The sequence below is a fragment of the Planococcus citri genome, chromosome 5 (assembly GCF_950023065.1).
Source record: "Planococcus citri chromosome 5, ihPlaCitr1.1, whole genome shotgun sequence".
NCBI classification, from domain to species: Eukaryota; Metazoa; Arthropoda; class Insecta; order Hemiptera; family Pseudococcidae; genus Planococcus; species Planococcus citri.
In genome coordinates, this window is record NC_088681.1 from 26,708,505 (window position 1) to 26,732,851 (window position 24,347).

A 24,347-nucleotide genomic window follows, 5' to 3' on the forward strand; every position below is an offset into this window, starting at 1 on the left:
AACCAGTAAAATAAAACCAAACACTACGTGTCATTTTCCAGGTTTTTAAGCGATCAAACAACCGTGCATAAAAATCAACGAGACACGACAGATTATGGATATGGACAAAGTTAAGACAAAGAGGTACATAGCCTCGTGTAATAACCACATACCGATTAGAGAAAGAGGAGGCAGAAAGGCAGAGGGAGAAGAATAATAAAAAACAATCATATTTTTAAGACCAATTTTCGATCATTATATCACAAGATATTATACTCGTACCCGTAGATGGTCGTCGTCGGCGGTTCGTTGGGCACGGGCATGGCAGTTCCCGATATAAATAAAAAAAGTCCATCTAAACTCTCGCAGGTATAATAAATCCTAAATAATAAGGGAAATCCGGTAGTAATTTCCATTTAAACGATATTCATCGTGCTAACGGAAAATCGCACCAAAACGCCCATTGCCATCGACATCACGATGATCTCATATCGCAGAGATACCATCAACCATCACCCATAAAAAAAACTCAGAACCAGTGTATCGTACCTCTACTTCTACCTTTACCCAGTATCTACTATGTCTCTTTGTGCTCGCACATTTCGTAAGATCATCAAAGCTATGCTGACAATCGACGAGGTGGTCATCTCGAGTCTGTGCAATTTGCATAATTATTAGCATCTCGATAATGTCGACATGCAGCAATGTATCTCAATAGACAACACAACCTATGGACGATTAATTTCCAAACTTGACAAATTGCATTGCATTGTGCCAAGACCAACCTCTCGTACTATGGAATTTTCAAGCAGAGAATAATCATTTATTATCAACATTGATATGTTTCTGGGATATGGTAGTTTAAATATAATTTCGGATGAAGAGGAGGGAAGGGGAAAGAGGGAGCTAAGAGTAAAAAAAATTTGCCTCGAATTTTGATTTATCCAATCAATTTTTTGGATGGGAAACTGGGAAGGCAGATTGTAATTAGTTTATCACTTTATGACCATTTTTAGAAAATCTTGAGAAAATGATTTTAAACAAAAAAAATTCATGAGAACAGAATAATCTTGAGACTTGATAATTTAATGAGATGGGAGAGAGAGATGAGCTCTGCTCAGGTAACTACAAAATCAAAAGAAGAAATTAAGAGTGATTTTTTTTTGATAATTTGAGTTAAAATTGAAGCTTTTGATGAGATTTTGATATTCAAAAAAAGAATATTGGGGAAGGAGAAATTTTCAAGAAATAATTATTTTTTTTAGGTCGAAAATCGTCAAAATCATTTTTTAATTTTTGAAGAAGATGAAAAGTAACGAAGTATCTACTGCGAAAAAATAATGCCAATTTTCTTCAAAAATAAAAATTTTGTTGGATTTTTTTTAAAATTTATCATGCAAAAATTTTTTTTTGAAATTCTAGGACACAGAAAAAAATGAATGAAAAACTTCGAAATGCTATTAAAAATGCAAAGAAACAGGACATATGTGGAAACGTCGAAAAACTGACACATTGCTCAATATTTCAACAAAAAATGCTATTCAAGAAAAAAATACCCATAATCAGGTTCATCTACCTCCAAACCTAAGACTTAACAATTTTTCCTCACAAATTGAAGACCTGCTTCATGTCAAACCAATCGAAACACCATGAAAATCAACAAATTCATCATAAAAACAAAAATTACCAACGATTGTCTACTTACTGGTATAATTAACTTCTTGACTTCTTCGATGGCACGTTGCATTTTAATCTTAGCTCTATTTTCTGTATCTTCTACCGAAATTAATACATGTAGTTCTTCGTTCAAATGTTCCCAATTTGGTTTACCGCGATTTTGTTCTTCCTGCGAAAAATTCAAAAATAACAAAAATTAACAATAAATATTCATCTCGAAAACCTAATCCTAAATAATATAATTTTTTTCTACACATCTTTGCAAAAACATATCGTTTCATAATACTCACTTGTTCTCATCATCCATTTCATATACGAAGCGGTAAAAATTAACAATAAACGTGATTAATTTACCTAATATAATATGCGAAATGAATTAGATAATTTTTCCAATACGTGCACAGAAAAAAAAGGCGCAAAAGGGAGCAGGGAGGGGGCTTAATCACGTAATTAATACGCTAATGTAACTTATACTCGATAATAAAACTGAAAAATTTACGCCTTAATTGACATCTACGTGTATGCATTTTCTTACGTATATTCTACAGTGGCAATACAAATACGTTTCGCAAAACCATCGTTGTCGTCGCATAAAACGATATATTTTATATTTTTTTTTTTTGCAACTCGATGCAAAAATATGATAATTTTTTCTCTTTCGTTGAGCTAACCGCTCGTAAACGAGAACGCAGGGGTAATTACGCGTTTTATCGAATCGTCAACTTTGACGCTGCGCTAGCTTTGCTTGCTGGCAAGTTGACGATTTCCTAAACAGCAGGTTTTTTTTTTCATTCTGTATTCGCGTAATTCCTATTACGTAGATTTCAGAAAAAAAAGGACGATTGAACTAGAGATGATGTTACGGATTTCCTACATAGAATATGGTAGATGTGTCGTAATGTACATCGTACTTACTGGCTGTGATAATGTCTGGTATGGTTATCTGTGTGTATAAATCGAACGTGGATGATGAAGAGGAAACGAAACTAATTTCTTTTTCAAGGTTTGTCTTTATCATTGTGAAAATAAACGCGATTGTTGTGTTTTTTTATACGTTGTAAAACCAGCGGAATTGTCGGTTTACACAATGGAAATTGCCTATTTTGAAAGATTTCCGGTCAATTTTGAGTTGATAGGTACGTGAGTAAGTATGGTTGATAGATAGGTATGATTCACTTGTCACTTTGATCTTCCATCTGATGACAGTAGCGAAAACAATGGAGAGGGAGGAAGGTTTTTGTACAGACTTGGGATTGATCATCTGATGAGAGAACGATTTGTTTGTGATTCAAATCTGATCTCAGACTTCATCGTTAGGTATCATTTTTTTGGTGCCAATTTTTTTTTTTTGTAAAATTTTGAAATAAATTTACTAAACATTTTTTTTATTTTTGTGAGTTTTTAAAATGCATTTCAACATGTTTTCACTCCCTTCCATTTCAAAAAGCTGCATAAGCATACCAGAAAATATAAAAAACGGATTTAAAAAATAATTCCATTTCCTTCTACTCTGGATAGAAGTTAGATCAACTGCTACGCATCTTCAGCTATGTTTTTGCCTCCATCCTCTATGGGACATTTTCTCGCCTTCCTTTTCTTCATCTTAAATGTCACCCCTTTTAAAACGAATGCTTTTGATCTACGATGCTAATCCTTATAGACAATCTCCTTCATCCCTCAAGTCTCAGCATCCCTATCTTGAATCATTACACATATTTCCCCTCTTCAAGATACGACATTTTTATACACCTACTACATTATCATAGGTATTATTGATAATAATGTAGAAATTCTACCATCTCAGCCATCCCATACAACCAATCTTCGTATTTTATCAGTCCAAAAAATACTTACCAAAATATTCTACGCACCTAAAGTCACATCTCTCGGACTCGAGACGAGATAATGACCACTACGACCAAACCCCTACAATACACGCAGACACCTACGCATTACCATATGAATAAATACGTCGAATAAATCAAACAAAATACCGAAAACTGTTCTAGGATTAAACACGTGTGTGATATAGGAAACGAGTCGAGGTACGGTAGGTACATGAGGTAGAGAGGTAAAGAGTAGCCCGGTTGAATCGTTTGAATAAATAACATAACTCGTTATTATCAGACTCCGTAAACTTTGTAGTTTCAGTTTGTACTGTATTTATACGAGTACAAGACGGAAACAAAACGTTGGAAAAAAAAAGTGTTTCAAATATGAAAAGAGCAGGAACTTGTAAACATATTGGACATAATTCTCATAACTTAGGTACGACTATTCGTGTAGTCGAACTATGGGATATGACTCGTGTGGTATTTGGAAGACTGCTGAGAAAGAAATTGGACCTGGAGCGAAATAGCTTTGGACTCGATCGTTCAGAATGTTGATCAATAAGATATTCACGATTTCAGGAATCGTAAAGAAAGAGAGAATCGGTTCGTTACTTAGGTAAACTTGAAGAAAAAAAACCAGAAAATAGCTCATTTTTTGTTATCATCTCTGGCAGCTAAAAAAAAATTAAAATTCAGCTCGAATTTTTTTTATTCTTTGTGATTAGATTATGGAATAATGTGAAAATGAAAAAGAAGTCGAAAATAAATTGGAACTCAAATTTCGTCCAATATTCCTGCTCCCCATCCCTCGTTTGCTACTTCATTTCACATCAACGCATCAACATTGTCAAAATCTTTAAAAAATTGGAAAAAAAATCGTTTTTGAGACAATTTGGATAGAAATGAATGTGATAAGGCGTATTTTGGCTCAGAAAGCAACTTCGATGGGTCCAGAGAACATCATGGTCTGAAATTTCTATAACTAAAATTCCAGCTTCTCAAATTGATTTTTGGGGAGAATTTTTGAAAATCCAGAGTTGACCATTTTCGGCGATTTATGCTGTTTTTTTTGTTTTTTTTTTTTTGGTGAGTGTTTCATTTATAAAAGAGATGAAATTTTGGAGAAATCGAAAATCGCGCGCTGGAGGTCCCAGAATGGCTTGCAATTATGAAATTTGAATTTGGGAGTTGGTTTGAAACAAGATTATAGCAATTTGTGTAAATTTCAAAAATTTCTCTTGAACAGAAATTGTTTGAATTTTTTTGAACATTTATCACCTACAGGGTTGGGCAAACTGCAAAGAATTTTTTTTTCAATTCTAACTCAGTCTTTACTTGATTATTTTCAAAAATGAGTAGAAAATACCGTTGAATCACGATCCTTTTTCAACCAGTTTGGTCGAACTCTTTCAACTCCTTTCAACTCTTTTTCCATAAAACGATTTCGAACCGTTTTGAGCAATTTTGAAACCTCCAGCAAACTTTTAAAACTTGAAATGTTCACAAAATTTTACGAATGAAAATGGAAGCAGAAATTTTCTTTGCTCCTTGATTTTATTATGCTGGAGTCGGACTGTGGGTGGTTTCAAGTCGTTTTGGAGCCTACAGCGACTTTTTGAAAAATTCTTGTTTTCCAAAAAACTTCTCAAAATCTTTCCAAATCAACTTTAGTACGCATGTTAGAGATTGGTACTTGTTGGTGACCCATTTCACGATTACTCATCATTTTTCCAGAATCGGCGAGTTCCAATTCGAAACCATATTTTTGCAGTTTACATTCTATTTTTGATATGCTGGACAGAAATGTGGTCTCGACCTCGAACATACTCGCCTGGAAATCGGCACAAAAGTGGATCAACTCGTAAAATATGCGAGAATAATCCATCAACTTGATTTTTAGCACCTAAATCAATTTTTGTAATTTCTGAAGAAATTCGAAAATTCTGCAGAAAAAATGACAATTGGTTTCACACAGCAGCAGTACAGTCTATACAGGCAACTAGTCTTACAACTTGTTCGATTGTCGAGTATGCAACTTTGAGAGGTAATGGGAAATTTCAATTGCTACAGAATTTCGTATCAAGGATTTCTGACTCCGAGGTCTTTGGCCATGGCCAAGTTTCATGATTATCGCATTCTGGTATACTTAAACAATCAAAAAATCAACTTAGGCAGCTGAAATTTTGGTTATGGAGCTTTCAGACCTTTGCTTTTTCCGAAATTCACGGTCTCGTCCAAAATTCAAATCAAAGACTGACACCTCGAGAGGTTTTTTGTCAGAAACCCGTTTATTTTTCATTTTGATTCTTTTTTTCAGAAATCAGCAAGCGAAACCTGATTTTTCAGCACTAATTATTGCAACTTTTCAAAAATTATCGAAGAACATTTCATTTTTTGCTTGATTCAATTCAAATGCAGTTGATAATCGTACCTCCAAAAATCATCTGAAATGCAGTTTCCCAAATACAAGTACATAGTATTGGTGCGTTTGGATCCGAAAAATTTTTGAGGAGGGCTGAGTAAGAGATTATGGAAGTTGAAATGGAAAAATTCAGAATATTCAGCTTTTAGCAAATCTCTTCAAAATTGATTCCTGAAGGGGAGGGAGGAGGAGAGGGGCAGGAAATTTGAGGTGCACTGAAAGTTGAGCAAAAGGTTTTGCCACAAAAATGATGAAAACCAAAGTTGGAAAATATACGGAATGCTAACTGTAACTTAAAGGAAGCGTAGAGAGCCTTGTAAAATCTAAAAATTAAAAAAAAAAAACGTGAAAAATCACGTTTCCTCGGTAGCTGTTATCGTGAGAAAAAAAATAATAAAAATGAAATGTAGCACGTTTTAAAACGAGACTCGTACAGAGATAAAATTTTTTGTTGCACACAACTCACGTTATTGGCACCACCTGCAAGTGTGAAATTAGTCAAACTTTGGCGCAACAGGTAACATATGGGCAGATAGGGACGTAGGGAAGTTAGGGAAGTATCAGGTAGCAGGCACATAAAAATATCGTTTATACATCATTTCACGTCATTACACAGCTGTTCGGTTCGGGCGAGATTCCGTCATATAAGCTCATTGACTCATTACAAGAGTGTAGAAACCAAAATACAGCCTACTCGTACACGTAGAAGAAAAAGAGAAAAAATACCATCTACATGATGTACTAATACAACAACTACCACTTACTTTCTTTTTATCTCTCATTGAGCCTTTTCCTCTAACCATTATTTTGCAACCGGTTTCTAATTCCAACTGTTTAGCAGTCATTCCTCGAGGTCCGAGTATTCTTCCGACGAAATTAAACTGAAACAAAACAAAAGAAAAACGTTTGTAATCAGTGTATGTGACAATGGTCTTCAAAGTACACACATACAAGTACTGGTAAATGAAGACAAAACCCTTTATAGCCCTTAGCCTGATATTCTGTCGTAACTTATACATTGATTTAGCGCTACAAAGTACACAGTACACATTGTAATGATAATGAAAATGCCAGCTACCATTTCAGCTTCGGGGCGAATTTCCTCAACAATAACTCATGATATGTACAAACAAGTTGTTGAGTTCAGGAGATGTCAGAGGGTCGAGGGGTGAGAAAGGAGTTTGAGATCATTCAATTTACCACAATTTTTCTTCGATAACTCCTCTCATCGTGAACGTGATTTTCGCATAGTCGATGGATTGATCATCAATACACGTCTTTGGCACATCGACCGAAGATGGCGTACTGGTTTTGCGCGAGTCTCTCACGTCAGAAGCTGCTGTCATACGCATTAGCGCGGACAACAACGCCTTCGCTCTTCTTCGAGCTTCTACGTACGATGAGTATTGGCGAAGACGTTAATTAATAATCAACGCAGCCGGAATATGGAATACACAATATACTTCTACGTTTACGAGCACGTTTTGTTGCTGGCTGCGAATACGAGTACATATCGCAAGGCCGACACATTTACCAAAACAATACATCTGTGACTCTCAGAGACGATTCGCAACCATCGAACGTCGCTTTACCCTGGTCTCATCGAGTCGTTGTTTTATCGCGATTAGAAAATCAGCTCTGCGTGCGAATTCTCAACGACGACGACTAGAGGATGGAAAACTATCGTCATTGTCATACCTTATACTACGTATTATCGTGCTAGCGGATTGCAATTGCGAGCTAAGGCACGAAAATCGAACCCTATATCCATTTTCGGCCCTGCACAACAACGTGAAATCATCGAAGTATTTGCAGCGCACGATTAACGTAAGACTATAGAAGAAGTAAAAAAAGAAAACAACTACGATGGCAAAAGAAATAGAAAAATAACAAACGTACGAAACCAGAACACTAAAACGGTGACGCGAGTTGCGAAATTTTCACCGGACTAGACCTTATAAAGTAACCTGTCTTTGATTCGCCACATCGTCGTCGTCGTCGTCGAATCTCTCTCTCTCTTTCTGGCTCATTCGCTCAAACGTCGACTCAACAACGTCGTCGTAAGCCTGCGTCGCTATAATCGACGCGACAACGACGCGCAACAACCGTAACTAAATGATTTCTCTCTTATGTATTGCCATTATTGGTACCGGAGGCGAGTCTAAATAAGGTATACCAGGCAAGGTCACAGATGTCTCTCCGTGTACAGCCCAGATTCAGAGAGCGAACCCACAGACGACAACGACAACCACCCTGCCTGCTCTTCGGCCCTTCTTCCATCGCGTATGTACCGCAGCCTAAGAACCATTGCCGAGCAAACATATCTTAGGTAATTTTTTTTTTGCCTTCCTCTTTCTCACTCTGTTTTTCTGCGTACATATTTACTCGCGTCGAACCGGGTATTTGTATTTTCCTTCTTTAATCATCATTCTTACGCAATCTGGTTCGCGAATATAATCGGTTTCGCATTTCTTTCGCGCTACTACCACAGGCGCATGTGCAGCATCAACAACAACATCACATCGGCCACCAGATGGTAGCATTTTTGCAGTCGTTTTTCATCTAGATGCGCATACCTTAGGTGCAAATATACTCGCAACAAGATACACCACTTTGAATTCTATTCAAGATGATCACCTTCATTGGCATTGAGCTGCAATCAACAAGTGAACTGTCCACAAAAAATCAAACATTTTTGATGTCGTATCTTCATGAACACAAAGACACAAGTTGGCAATTCCTGCAAAGGAATCTCCTGACTTCATAATCTCTAATTTGTAGAGAATTTCAATACATGCAGAAAGAGCACATCAAAAACTCCGAACATCAAATTTCCAGCAACCGAAGCCAATTGGGAAGTTTTCCAATCAGATTCGAAAATCACTTTAAAAATTCAAATTTCCGGAAAAAGCTTCTATAATGGTTGAAAAGGTGAAATATGGATACGATGAATGAAAATGATTCTGTCAAAACCTGCAAATTTAGGTATATTTTTTTCACTTGAAAATTACTGAAATTGGAAAATTTGTAGTATTCCAAAAAAATATTGAAAATTTGATGAGAGGGGGGGGGCTTTCAACATGTATTTTTCATTATTCGAAATTTCGATCAAATTCAAGATAACCATATCAAGAATGAGACAATTCCATCGTTTAATCAACTTTTGACGATTCTACTATCCAACTCTAGATCCCCAAAGCATGTACCACAACAGAGCAGCCTCGATGTTTAACGCGACAGACCATTTAATCAGTATTAATTATTATTTCATCTCCGTGAAGAAGAGGAGGGATAAAAAGGAATACTACAAGTAGTACATGTCTACATATGTAAAATGATACCGGTCAGGTTCAACATTTCAAATCTCAACACAGCAGCGCAGAAATGAGCGTGAAATTTTAGACGACAAATACATTGCGCGATAGCAAGAGGCGTGATAAAATGCGAGGTGAACTTTATACCGGTTGAGTTTACATTTGAAAAAAAAGTTACACGCGTGCGTGCATTTTTACACTGGGTATTAATAGGTAAGGTAGGTATAGGTATGTTCAGGTACAAAAGTATTTCGTATTTGTGCTCGAATGTGGATAGTATATCATTCGTACATACCAAAACCGGACCACGAATTTAAATCAAAATGCAACCGGATTATGATTTTCTGAGCTAATTTAAAATGCTGACAAGGGCTCAAATCTTCTGCAATCTGCATAATTTAGCTTCTTTTATACTACTCGTACATCAAGAAATCATTTGAGACCCGCCCCCTCCACCCTTCCCCTCCTCACCCTTCGATTGAAAATCAGCTCGCAGAAAAACTGTTGAATGGTCGATTATTTTAGATGATACGTATTTTAGCATTTCACATCAAAAAATTGAAATTCTTCAATGAATTTTTTCAAGTCGAACAGTATGGTTGATGATTCATAGAGCTGAGATTTTCATGCTTTGTATATTTTTCTATGGACTAGAAATAATGCACATTTGATCGAATCTCCACGAATCATGAAATTTCCTGACGAATGAGCCCAATATCATTTTGCATAATTATTTCAAACCAAATTGCATATTTTAGCATATTATTTTAGAGGGAAAACTTGCATATTTTTGTATTATTTGAGCATTCCTTCGTATTTTTTTTCTTGCATATTTACAGTAATTTTGCAAAAATTAATATTTATAAGAATTTTTTGTTCAAAAAATCGTAACACTGCTAAAATGTCATCATGACAATTTTTTCCTCGAATAATTTATGAAATTTGTAAATGATTTATTCTGCCTATTTTTTAAAAAGAAAAATGTATTTTTTGATCTTTTTAGGTTCATTTTGTTTTTTAGTTTGAAAAATCTTTTTCAATATTTTGGGTGAAAAAATTGCATAAAATATTGCATATTTTTATCATATTTCTGCATAAAAATCCCAGCTCTAATGATTCATTATCATTGAATAAACGAAGTTGTTACTTTCAGCGTTTGACATTATAAATAGAAGAAAAATAACTTGTACACATGTGTAATACAGTGTTTTGTGTACAAGTTATTTTTCTTCTATTTATTCATTATCATTAATATTATCTTGCACCACATGAGGTCTTTTAGCTGGAAATCCAGACTCGGGGCAAATCATCTCCGTTGCATCTTCCTCTACGGGCATGATCCTCAAATCATCGAAATCAAGAGTTTCCAAAAAAATATTTTACAACAAAATTCTAAAATTTCGGGGCTCACTTTTTTTGTTCTCTACTTTGAAAGTTCATTTTTTAGGGTAAAAGAATTATTATGGGAGCGAAAATTGAATTTTGAGCTCCCTGATGTAAAAACTGCTGGACAGAAAATGAAAAAAAAAATCACAAAGTTCTGCATGCATACCAGTAAACAAATATTGGATTAATTTCAAGTTATTAACAATGAAGAAAAAGTTGGATACAGTTTGAAAATTATTTTTAAATATTGAATCAATTCAAAAAAATCTATGAAAAGGTCTGTTTCAACAATTGTATAGACCTAACTATTTTTTAAATGTTGATATTTGATTCAATACTTGAAAAATTGGAAGATAAAAAAATAAAACTGTTTATGAAGTTTTGAAATCAATTTCGCGATATTTTCAGAACTTTTCAAAACTTTTTTGAAAACTTTTTAGATGTTTCAACAACTTTCACAACATTACAAGCAGGGTTGGCAAAGAGTTTTTTTTTCAACTCCAGCTCATAGTCAACTCTGAATTGACCCTTCATTTGATTATTTTTAAAAATGAACAGAAAACCGTTGAATTGGTGGGATTTTTCAAGGAATTGGGTCAAACTCCCTTCGATCATCTCTTTTCGACTTTTTTTCAATGTTCTTATTTCTGCATTTGATGATTCCAACAAAATTGGAATTAGATGGAAAAAAATTAAACAGAGTTTTCAATTTTGAAAAAAATTGAAATTTAGAAAAAATTTGTAAAAAACTGGAATTTTTGGTAAAAAAAACAAAATTTTAAATCTTCTGAATAAGAAAAACGTTACATTTTGGCTAAAATGAAACTTTGTGTAGCTTGGAGGGCAAAAATGCAAAAATTTTAAAATTGAAATCTCATTTTGAGATTTGAAGGAAGCATCAAATTTTCAAAATCAAACTCAAAAATAAATTATAAAAAAACTGACCGAAAAAACCTCACGACATCGCGACATTTGAACCTGTTTCCTTTTCAAAAAAAAAAGGAATTAAAAAATGTGTGTTTTGGAACACTAAATTGTCGTTTAAGGGACCTTTCAATTTTTTTAGAACATAAATGAGCTAATGTAAGTAGTTCCTACACCACCGGATAGACCCATACTTTAAATTTATTTTTGAATTCGATCACCCTTTTTGATGGTGCTTCGAAAGTGTGAGGTGAAAAAAAGCATCGGTGAATAATTTTTAAAAATTGAAAAGAGTTAGTATTAAAAAGGAGTTTTAAAATAGTTGAGTTGAAACTCTCTAGTTGAATCGACTGAGGGTTAATTCATTTTTATAAAGAGTTTGTCAAAACATTATCCCTAATTTCCCCCATTCCACTTGCCATCATCTGGAAACTCTCATCTCACACTCACTGCAGCAATTTCAATTCCATCATCTTCTCAACTTCAACATCGTAATTCCTTACCAGAAAAAAAAAATTTCAAACCATCAAATCTCAACCTTCATTCTGGCAAAACGACCAATTCATGCAATTCATTCATATATATAAGCAAGGATTTTCCCCTCTCGCAGAAAATCAAAACGAGGCAAAAAAAACCTTCATCCATTCATCCCACGTTACATATTCTCGGTTTCGATCGACAATTCATCATACTCGTACCACCTCTTACAGCTTCTGAGTTCGTCAAACTCGTCGGGGAAAATTTATCATCTACTTGATAAACAGCATGCAAAGGTGGTACATATACGAGATACGTACAGTACACGATCTATACGAGTGGTCTATCTCTATGCAGCGTGTAAGCAATATGTACTCTGGGGAGAAGTATGGGCGTTGAAAAATTTCGATACGAATTTTTCATTTTCTATCTAGTTTCATACCGGTCGTTCGAGATCGTTGGATGTAGGTGGACTAAGGTGAGTTTACACTTGCCAACTTCATCAATTTAATAATTACATCGTTGGCGTTCGTTTCAAGGTTGAAAAGGAGTAACATCAAAGAGATTTATTCAGACGATTAGTAATGGATCAGACGTGAATATCAAAATGACAAAGAAAGAACACCAACAAACCTCCGTCGCAGCGCCATCGCCGACTAAAAACTACAATATGCACAATCGCACGTATACATTAAGGCTGCTGCGGGTAATAACATACTTCGATATTTTGCGAGATGTGAGAAGTCCATTTAAGGGTTGGCCCAGGGGGTAAAAGTATACAAATTTATTACACGTACGTCGATTAACATATAGCATCTAACTCTGGCACACGTTCATTGTCGTTCCACAGGGTGCATATTATAGTATGATAATCGTAATACGTAGATTAGACCTACCCGCATATTTTAATCAACCTAACGAGGGTTCCAAGTAGGTAAGTACGTTTCGCCCATATTCTTATTAATTAAGTCGAATTAAACAATTGACGACGACTTTTGGGAAACGAAATGAAAAAGGCACGACATCCACAGTCCACACGTCGACTGATGCACTATTTTCGCGAAACCCAAACGTTCATCGCGACTTCGTAGAATGTAGTCGACAACAAACGAATCCGCAGTCAGCCGCAGAAGGCGCGAGGAAGTATCTAGTTACACGTTCGATCGAATTTATCCATTCTTTAAACCATACAATCCACGGGTTTTCCGCTTTGATGACTATGTGCTGCCATGCCATCGAGTCAGCCGCGGTGGCAGAATCGCATCGTCTTATCAGTTACAAGACCAAGAGCAAGACCAAGACCGTGGCAATATAGCACGCGTTTCTTCAATAACCAACCATTTCCTGCCACTTTACCCTTCCTTGGGCATTGACAGAGAGAGTACACCGCCGCCGCACACCGCTGTCGATTAGACATCGTGTCGTACTTTACCGCAGAAAGTTACTTATATAAAAACCTTTTTAGCCTCATGTCTCATCATCATTGCCCGCACCTCATCCTCAATACTAAGCTGTACATTAACGCGAAATTAATTACAGCCGGATACTCGTTACCTATACACACGTATGCAGAAGTACGGTGCGATGAGTATTTAAAACCTCATCACGGATCTTTGGTTATAAAGCGACTTATCAGTCGACCTATGTGTAAGTATGGAGAAATATGCAACACGATTCCATTTGGATGGATGGTATAGAGGAGAATTTCAGTTACGGTTAAACCTCTGTGTCTGTACCACCTACCCGCGCATGTCCCCCGAGAATATCGCCGAATATGCGCCATTTTTTTTTTTGCAACAATTTCACACTGTAGGGCCATTGAGGAATTGACTTAGTCACCAGCATCGTATGCTTGGATCAATTTGGTAACGTGTTTTGACGGGCAAAAAAATCAAATTAAGCAGAGTTTTGGAGTTGAGAGAAACGAGAAAGGAAAATTGTATTTCGCTCAGAGACATAAGGACTTACTTGACCATCAAAAATTTTATTTCAACACCCCCCCCCCCCTCAAATATTGGAAAGGCGTGTCGATTTTCAATATAAATTCTGAAAAGCGAAAGTGTATGAGTAAGAAATGTGATATTTTTCAAAATAAATGAAAGAAAAAATTGGGTTCTGAAAATTTTAAAATATAAATTTTCCAGGCCTTGTACTCAATTTCTTCTTTTTCAAAAAAAAAAGTAACTCAAAGTTATCAAAAGGTAACCAAAAAAGTAACAACTGGCTAGAAAACTATTTTAATGTGGGAAAAATCACGAAAATGTCAGAAAATTTCATTAAGAAAAATGTAAAAAAAAAACACATTTTTGGGAATTACAGACAAAAAATGATACTTTTTCTAAATTCATATCAGAAAAATTGGACTACTCGTATTTCGAAATTTTTTGGAATAAAGCAAGACGCAAGACCTTTTAGCAATTTTTGATATGAAAGTAGGAATTTTTGGCAGTTTTTGGCGAAAACACGAGATTCAGACATTTTTAGCAAAAAAGGGAGACTTCTAATCTAAGCAATTTTTGGGGGGGGGGGGGGGGAAATGAAACTTTTTGGTATTTTTTTCAAAAATAAAAAGTGACAATTTTTAGAAATTTTTGGTTAGAAAGTGACACTTTTTAGCACACAAAACGTTCTTTGTGCTGCAAGAAATCTCTTGAGCTAAAACTTTCCGATTTGAAAGAAACCAATCTTACCTATTGTTTGAAAGAGCATGTCTTAAGATAATTCCTTCAACTAAAATTTTAGAGTGCTGAGGTTCAATTTCAAATCTTGGCAATCTTGGCTTGAAAATTTGAAAAATTGAAAGAAATTTTGATGGTAATTAAAAATTTTTTTTCAATTTTTTAAAAAATAAAATGAATTTATGTGAAATGATTACTTACTTTATTTTAGCCCCCCCCCCCACAAACTTTAAAAATGACCTATTTAAGACAACACCTCATTTGATGATGATGATTTTACATCAACTTTTTTTTTTTTTTTTTTTTTGAAAATCCTTACTTAGTAAAAAGACAAAATTTTCATTTCCAGAAATCTTTTGAGGGTTTTTCGGAGAGTAAGTTTGAGAAACCAGGAAAAACTTTCACAAAATAAAATTTTAAGTTTCAAAAAAATTTCTAAAATTTTGTGATTTTTATCAATTTTAAGAGGAAATGTGATATAATACTGTTGGCAAAATTGATACCGTAACCGTAACGTTTATGCTCGGTAATTTTAGTTTTTATTTTTAAATAAAAAATAAAATTCGTTTCGCGAATTCTAAATATCGCTGGTTATGTTTTTAATGAAATTTTGTTCTTTTCGTAAAATCGCGTAAACTGTTGGCTGTTAAATTATCGTTTATTTTTTGTTGTTTTCGTTATGTATATAAGTTCGTCGTGTTAATATTGATTCAATCGTCGAGTTATAAAGTTGTCGAGCTTCTGCTCAATTTTGTTTTTGTTTTGGTTCATTGACTTAGGTCATTGACCGAGTAAATAAATATTTCTATTTATTTTGAGTCGTTATGTTTTAGTATGTCGAATTGTTTGATTAAAAGTCAATATTCTTTGAGTCAGATTTATCGATTTTGATCGATTTATCGTACATGGTAGCGTAGAGCGTAGTTCGTGAAAGCTCTGTTTCGCAATTCGACGTCCTGTGTGGAATTTTCTGGCTTGTGTAGCTTCAGCGTATTGGTTCGTGTAGTGTTCGACAAAGTAAATGTCGACAGTCCTGTCCTATTTGCGGTCAGGAAAATCGGTCAACGTAGACGACGACGACAGTAGTGTAGACAAGCGTAAATCGAGCGCCGAGTTTCGTGGTTTTTCTGAAAAGGAAAAACCAGAACAAAGTATACCGAAGTCGAAAAGTAAAAGTAAAGTAACGTTACAGCACGTATCTGAGTCAGCAGGTGATACCGAAGCTGGTCCAAGTTCGTCGGGTTCCGGTGATATTTCCAACGATCCGTCGATCCCTGTTGATTCCGTTCCTCCTCCGTCTAATCCACCATCTGGTCCTCCACCTCCTCCACCTCCTGGTCCATCCGACGACGACTCCGAAGGTAGTGAAAGTAGCGACGACGAGTCCAACGACGTAGCAGCTGTAGAATCCGATTCGAGCAGTTCGTCGAGTGAAAGTATGTTCGGTGCCGGTGATAGTCGCGTAATGGAGTCGATGGTCTTTCGCGGTACGGGCTTCGTGTCCTGGAAAAGAAAAATAAAGGTTATTTTGGCGGCCAAAGGACTTCAAACCGCGATTCTCGAAGTAAATATGTTATCGGCGCGTAAAAAAGCGAAAGCTCTCGAAATTTTAATTAGGCACGTAGCTGAGAACGTTTTCCGACTGGTCAAGGAGACAGAGGATCCGTACGTATTCTGGACGGAGCTCAACTCCTTGTACCAGGCGGAAAACCAAGCAGCAATTATCGACTGTCGAACTCGTATTTCGAAGATTGTCATCGATATGTACAAAGGTCCGAAGGAGTTCTTGGAGGCATTTTATACGCTTGTCAACGATATGGAGAGTTTGGACGTGAAGTTGACTCCATCGGAAACGTATACGTATCTGATCAATGCGTTAGGCAATTCGCCGAAGTATGAATCAGTGCGTATGACTGCTCGAGGACTGGTTCACGTCACAGCTGGAGACCCAAATCCAAAGTTAATTTCATCGTTGCTTTTGAGTTTGGAAGATACCTCGAAGAACTCCTCGACCTCGAAGAGTTTGACAAGTACCGGTTCAGTGATGGCCGCATCCGATCAATCCGGTAATAATAATAATCGTAATCGTAATCGTAATAAGTCGCGTAATCGTAGTTCGAACTCGTCCGGTAATTCGTCGAACGGTAACGGTGATCGTAATGGTAATAATGGCTTCGTACAAGCCAAAGATCGTACCTGCTATAAGTGTCATAAACGGGGCCACATGGCCAAGTCTTGTCGATCCGCCGGAGGGAATTATAGAAACGATACCAACCCTCGGGGAAGTATCGTTTGCTATCGATGCAATCTAACCGGGCATATAGGTCGTAATTGTCCGCAGAACGGTGATTCGTCGCGTAATAACGGTGGTAACGGTTCGTCGAGTGGTACGTCGGGTACGTCCGGTACTGCAGGTTCGTCCGGTTCGTCAGGTCCTCGTCCGTCTATCGCGTTAGGTCTTTTTCCATCGACATCTGAAAAAAAAGAAAATTTCTCGTTAGATGAAGGTCGTAGTCGTAATATCGTAGATGAATTCGTTAAAAATAGTGTCGGTCGTAGTAGTTTTGGTGACAGTGTTGCGATTTCTAATTTCGGAAATTCGCGTAACGTAAATATCGGGTCGAACTATTTTTTAGGTGACTCGACCGCTTTGAATCTCGGTGAAGAAAATGCATACGTCGAGACAAACGACGACGACGGCGTTGATTTTATCACGTTTGTCGTCGACAGTGGCGCGACGTCGCATTTTCTGAAACATCGTGGAGTCTTGCATGATGAGAGGAAAATAAACGAAAGTTTACAATCCGCTCATTGTGAAGTCTCTTTGATCAAAGAAGGAGTAGGTCGATTGAGAGTTCTAGCCGATGACGGAAACGTCTACTGGTTGAACGAGGTATACTACGTACCTAGTCTTTCTTTTAGTCTTCTGTCCGTGTCGAAAATCGTAGCGAATGGTTATCGTTTCTTCTTCGATGAAGATCCTCGTTTGGTCGATCCTGCGGGAAATATAGTTTCTAGATTAGTACTTAACGATAATGGATTGTATACGATTCAATTTATGATCAATATACCTCCTCTTTTGTATTCTTGTTCAAATTATTCATCTGCGTTGGTCTCTAGTGAAGATAGCGACTCTACAAATGTAGGTAATGACTCGACGACGATAGGTAACGATTCTGGTATTGGAAATTCGAATGTTTCAAATGTAGGTATAGGAAATACCGGTACGTGCAGTGACAGTGATGTAAATCTGAAAAACAAAAAACAGATAAATAAATTAAAAGGTGAAGGCGACATCTGGCATCGTAGGTTGGCTCATACGAGCAAGACGGTGTTGGATAAGATTCCTGAGTTACGTGGATGTGATTGTCCACCTTTTAATCAATGTCAAATTTGTTGCAAAGCTAAACAGAAAAAACATACCTATGATTCGAGTAGGTATAGGTATCCAAATCCGCTCGATCTTGTTCATATTGACGTAATGGGTCCTATTACAGAAGGACTAGAAGGCGAGCGATATTTGATTGGCTTCGTAGATGACTGTACGAGATGGGGAGTAACGTTCGGAATGAGAAGTAAAGCCGAAGTAGGTACCTACCTAAAAAAATATGTCAATATTAGTGAAACGTTATGGAATACGAAGGTTAAGCGTATAAGGTGCGACAACTCTAGCGAGTTTATCATAGGTACCTTCAAAGAGTTTGTCGATGAGAAAGGCATATCGATGCAGAACAGTGAGCCGTATGAGAAGCAGCATAATGGCACCGTCGAGCGTTTTTTCCGAACCATACAGGAAAAAATGAGAGCTCTGTTATACGAAGGCGGGTTAACGAATAAATTTTGGCTTCACGCTGCATACACGGCGAACTACGTGTATAATCGTTTACCGCATTCTGCCTTGAACGATTTGTCACTGTACGAGCTGTGGAATCGCCGAAAGCCAGATTTATCGAGAGTAAGGTTGTTTGGAAGCGTTGCACGAGTTTTAGTACCGCCTGAAAAGAGAAAGAAAACCGATGAGAAGTCGATCGATATGGTTTTGCTCGGTTTTACCGAGACAGGTTATGTATTGTACGATGTTCTACGAAATAAATTTACGAATTCGAGTTGCGTAGAAGTAGATGAAACGCGTAAGATACACGATATCATCAACGATCATTTGATCAAAACGTCTGTAACTGTAAGTATAAAAGACGTAGATATCATACCTACAAATCAACAAGATGTACGTAGTTCGGTAGAACCAGCTCCTGGGTGCTCATCTTGGGTAAATCCAGATGAGTTAAGCGAAGCCGAACGTAGCGGTGAAATTAACGTTGATCGTAGTATGATTGATACTTCGGTTACCGACGATCGATCCGATGATTTTGCTTGTTTTGCACTCGCTGGGGTCGATGACCTTACGTATGAAGAAGCGTTAAACGGTCCTGAGTCGAAATTTTGGCGTGTAGCGATAGATGAAGAGTTAAAGGCGATGGAGATCAAGGACGTTTGGTATTCAGCATCTGAAAAAAGCGTAAATAAAGAGAATTATTCGAAAGTAGACAGTAAGTGGGTTCTAAAGAAAAAAATCAACTCGAATGGTGGGGTGAAATTTAAGGCGAGATTGGTGTTGCGTGGTTTCAAAGACAATCATTTCTATGAATTGGATGAAATTACCGCTCCAACACCTAATCAACCGATAATACGCTCGATGCTTAATCTAGCTATGGTCAACAAGTGGCAGTTGAGACAGCTAGATGTAAGTACTGCATTTCTCAATGGAGATATAAACCGAGGTATTATGTTCAACCCACCGAAAGGGACTAACGAAGAAAAAGGTGTCGTATATATTCTCAAACGTTCGTTATATGGGTTAAAAACGAGTCCCAAGTCGTGGAACGCAAAATTGAATGAGTATTTACTTTCGCTCGGTTTCGTAAGGAGCAAAGTTGATCCGTGTGTCTACTTCGATGCCGAAAATCCTCTACGTTGCGTGTTTGTCATTTACGTAGACGATTTTTTAATTACAGGTTGCGATGATCGTCTAATTGAGTGGTTGGTCAAGCAATTGAATGAGCGTTTTGGAATCAGAGACCTGGAACAATGCAAGAAGTTCATAGGAATGGAAATTAATCGTAGTAAAGAAAAGTTAGAAATACATCAAAATTCATATATCGAGCAGTTAGTTAATGATTACGGTTTATCTAATTCGAATAGTATCTCAACTCCAATCGAACCGGGCTTGAAAATTACCAATCTCAAGCTCGATAAAAGTTATGAAACCAAAGTGCGTGGTCTCTTAGGAAGTTTAAGTTACATAGCAAGGGGAACACGTCCCGATATCGCTTTTGCTGTAAACTTTCTAAGCAGATACCAGCACTTGGCAAACAAGGAGCTATTCGAATATAGTAAGCGTATTCTCAGGTATTTACGTAGTACGTTGAACGTGAAACTTACCTACGTAATACCTGAAGTCGTTGATAAACACTCTGTAAGAGTGTACGTAGATTCGGACTTCGCTGGTGATTGTTTAGACAGGAAGTCAACGTCTGGAATTTTCGTGTTACATTATGGCAACGTAATTGACTGGGTAGTTAAGAAACAAAATTGTGTAAGTCTTTCGTCGTGTGAAGCTGAATACGTTGCGTTAAGTACATCTGGAAAGGAAGTCTTGTCTTGGCGAAATTTGTTTGTTGAATTGGAAGTTCGTATTGATACCGTACCGGTGTACTGCGATTCTAACGCAGCGATTGCCGTAGCGAACACGGTCGAATCTAAACGTACCAGACATATAGATGTCTGTTACCATCATATACGCGATTTAGTCACGAAACAGATAATCTACTTGCAAAAGATATCCTCGGCAGATCAACTTGCCGATATTTTGACCAAAGCCACGACACGTACCGTATTCGACAGACTCTGTGAGTCATTGTTTAACACTTAAATTATGTTTTCAAGTAGATTTTTGTATAATATAAGTATAGTTTTAACTGAAATTTTGCTGTAAAAATATTTTTTTTTTTATCGTAGTGTTTACAAACACCGGTAATGATAAGAAGCAACAAGTTTTACGTTTATTTAAGTGGTACGCGTGTTAGGTAAAATATTTTTATGGTGGGGTGTTGGCAAAATTGATACCGTAACCGTAACGTTTATGCTCGGTAATTTTAGTTTTTATTTTTAAATAAAAAATAAAATTCGTTTCGCGAATTCTAAATATCGCTGGTTATGTTTTTAATGAAATTTTGTTCTTTTCGTAAAATCGCGTAAACTGTTGGCTGTTAAATTATCGTTTATTTTTTGTTGTTTTCGTTATGTATATAAGTTCGTCGTGTTAATATTGATTCAATCGTCGAGTTATAAAGTTGTCGAGCTTCTGCTCAATTTTGTTTTTGTTTTGGTTCATTGACTTAGGTCATTGACCGAGTAAATAAATATTTCTATTTATTTTGAGTCGTTATGTTTTAGTATGTCGAATTGTTTGATTAAAAGTCAATATTCTTTGAGTCAGATTTATCGATTTTGATCGATTTATCGTACAAATACAACCAATTTAGTTGTAGCCTTTCGGAAATTTATGTTATTTTCAGGTGAAGACAATTTTTTTTAGCAATTTGATGAAAAGTGACAATTTTTAATAATTTTTGGAAAAAAAACCAGGATTTTTGGCAACTTTTGGCAATTTGATAACAAGCAAGAAATTATGTCAATTCTTAGCAAAAAGCAATTTTTTTTGCAAATTACTAGCGAAAAAGTGAAAATAATTTTCGCAAAGTTTTAGTAAAAAAGTGACTTTTTTATGGAATATATTTACAAAAAGGGAGACTTCGGAAAAGTTTTTGGTGAAAAAGTAACCCATTTGAAATTTTTTGTAAACCATTCACATTTTTAGCAATTTTTGGCAAGAAATAAAACTTTTTGCGAAAAAGGCCAACACTTTTCGCTATTTTTGGCAAGAAATAAGCGAGACTTGGACAGGTTTAACCAAAGGCAGGACATTGTAACCGTAACGCTAAAAAGAAATGTAAGTACCTAACTAGCTGGAAAAGAATAAAGAAGTGAATACCCACCTTTTTTCGTAATAATTATTATTCACTTGATATTATCAACTTTTTTTTTCAAGTAAAACCAAGATTTGGAAAATTTTAAATAAAGTAATCGAGTACGAGCCCTAAATTAAAATATTTTCTTTCAATTTTTTAGCAACATATTATACGTACTTGGTGGAAAAAAGGTTGTTAAATTCCCCAGCGAAGTGAGGCTAAAATTTTAAAAAATGTTTATTTCAACAATCCAATAATTTGGCTTCTAGTATTTTTTATATTTTCAATTCAACTTTTCTGGTCAAACCAACAACACCAATTTTCAGTAACCCAAATTGTGTAACTAATCCTCCCCCTCCCAACTTTGGAGCAAATTTCAAAAAAAAATTTCAAAAATCATGTTGCATATCGTTTGACATGCTTTCGATAGCGCTGATTTCGAAATTCAACTTACTTTTTTGATACGAGCCCTTCCAACTCAACAGTAAGCCTCTTAATTTTTTCAAAAATCAAAAAATTTGTGGGACCTTTGCGGTTTTTGTTATGTTTTTAGAGGTGTTGATTTCCACATTGAACGTATGTATTTATTTGATACAAGCCCCTCGAGTCTATCAAATGCTTCTATTTTGTTCAAAACGAAAATTCGCCTGCAGTGATTTATTGAATTTTAAAAGTTGCTGATTTTGAATTGTTGCTTACTTTTTTGACACCAGTTTTTTGAACCTCACAAAAAGCTGTCTAACTTCACAAAATTGAGATCCTTTCAAAAAGTAACAATTTTTTCTACTGGAAGAGGGGGGGGGGTGCATGTCACATTCTCAACAGATCAATTCGAGGAGGCTCTTTATAGCGGTATCATACAGAACACACTCGTTTCAACTCACCGAGAGTTTGAAATCTCAGAATAAATGTAAATTAGCGTAAATTCACGATGATGTGATTTGTCTTCTTTTCTGGCCGCAGCAGAAACGCAAATATTTCATTAAAAATCGTCAAACCACAGACCTCAACGATAACGTGCGGTTTCAAAAATAAAACGGGGATCATCCGCGACCCGAATACAGTTTCAGAAACTCAAAATTTCTCGCCATCATTTACCTATATGTAAAAAAATTCCCAACGAATTCGTCACCGTGTATCAACAGACCATAAAATATTCGCTTATACACCTCGACTTAGTTTTAAAAAGTAGGATTTTCGAGTAATTACACAAATCTCGTATACGATATAATATACCTACTACGTAGTATACATACAGAAGCCGAGAGTCGTGAAGAGAGTAAAAAAAAAGAGGAGAAAAAAAGCGCTGAAAGTAGAACTACTACGAGATTTGTTTGGCAACGATTCAAACCAGAACCTGGCAATGGTATGCATTACCATCTGTTTCTTGCAGTTTAAAATTAATAACACCGCGTTGCCAAAGATTACAAAAGACCAAGATAAAAAAAAGTATACGGGAAAACTCACGTCGTCAGCCCTCATAGCTCATGCTTCTTGATCCGCACGATATAACATCTTCGGGCAAGATTTACAGTATACCTAAGCTTAGCCAAATCGTCGCGTGCTCTTTCGTGGTAAAAAAAACCTGACTTTATAGAATCGAGCCTCCTAGACTACACTTAATTTTCCCACGATAGTATAATTACCGCAATGCTTACATACTAGGAGATGACGTACCGTTGTTTTATCCTGTACAAGAGTACATATGCATAGGAGTCAACGACTAACTAGAGAGAACAATAATAATTGAAAAATTAAACTCAAAAATTCAACTGTAAGTACAGAAGAGGAAAACAGAGAAGAGGAAAATCGTACTTTTGTGTACAATGTGGCAACGCAGGCTATGAGGGCGGACCATCTACGTACGCATATATAGTCAAAACAATCGCCGTACATCGTTGCTTAGGTAAATATCCGCGCGCGCGATATAAATAAACGTCCGCGTACGTCCGACTCCGAAGCAGCAAACACGAATTTCTCAAACCGAATTGCTACATTTTTTCTACTTAAATTACAAAACAATAACCCAAATTGAAACAACCATCGTAAAATTCATCGACCGTATCAATCGAACACGAACAATTAAATTTTAATAGTAAAAACACCATCGCCATCCCCAGCGTCACCGCCTCCGCGCATCCTTATCAATTAAGATGATAAAAATTGATAATTACGTTCTTAATCGAGACGATGATATTAATTAAATTTTTTGGTCATTTTTTCCTTTCCTTCTTCCTTATTCCGATGTTTTTCGGTTAGCAGAGGCGTTCCCCTCGTCGATGACCAAATTGTTCAATGAGTCAAATACTCGTATTCGATATACGAAAAACACTCTAGATCTAACTCTTCGCCAGCCCTCCTCTCCGTAATTTATACGTACGCGACGATATATCACGAACCGGACGTCTACATGTCGAAATTCTCTATAGCCTCCATAACTCAACTAACACGAAATTGAAAAATTTTTCATTTGTCGGCATTATTCTTCGTTAAAACGAATCGAGCAAGAAAATTAAAAAAAAAAACCTCATCATTGTCAATATTTTCAACGTAAATAGGTATATATTGTATGTGTAAGTGAACTACCACTTATATGTAGCTAGATGGATCTACACTTGTCAAGGGGGATT

The 24,347-nt window shown here is 36.2% G+C and overlaps 1 protein-coding gene across 8 annotated transcripts in view; it reads right to left on the reverse strand.

Annotated features, from left to right (window-relative positions):
• Positions 1–24,347, reverse strand: part of how (protein held out wings) — an 89,788-nt gene that overhangs the window by 21,998 nt on the left and 43,443 nt on the right. For all 8 annotated transcript variants that reach the window (XR_010559461.1, XR_010559460.1, XM_065369033.1 and 5 more), the window contains exons 3-4: positions 6,675–6,791; positions 1,685–1,825 (exon numbers count right to left, since the gene is read on the reverse strand). Coding sequence is in view for 6 of the 8 variants with exons in the window: in XM_065369033.1 (XP_065225105.1) it covers positions 1,685–1,825; positions 6,675–6,791 (258 nt within the window). In the remaining 2 variants the exon portion in view is untranslated. The remainder of the gene's footprint in view (positions 1–1,684; positions 1,826–6,674; positions 6,792–24,347) is intronic.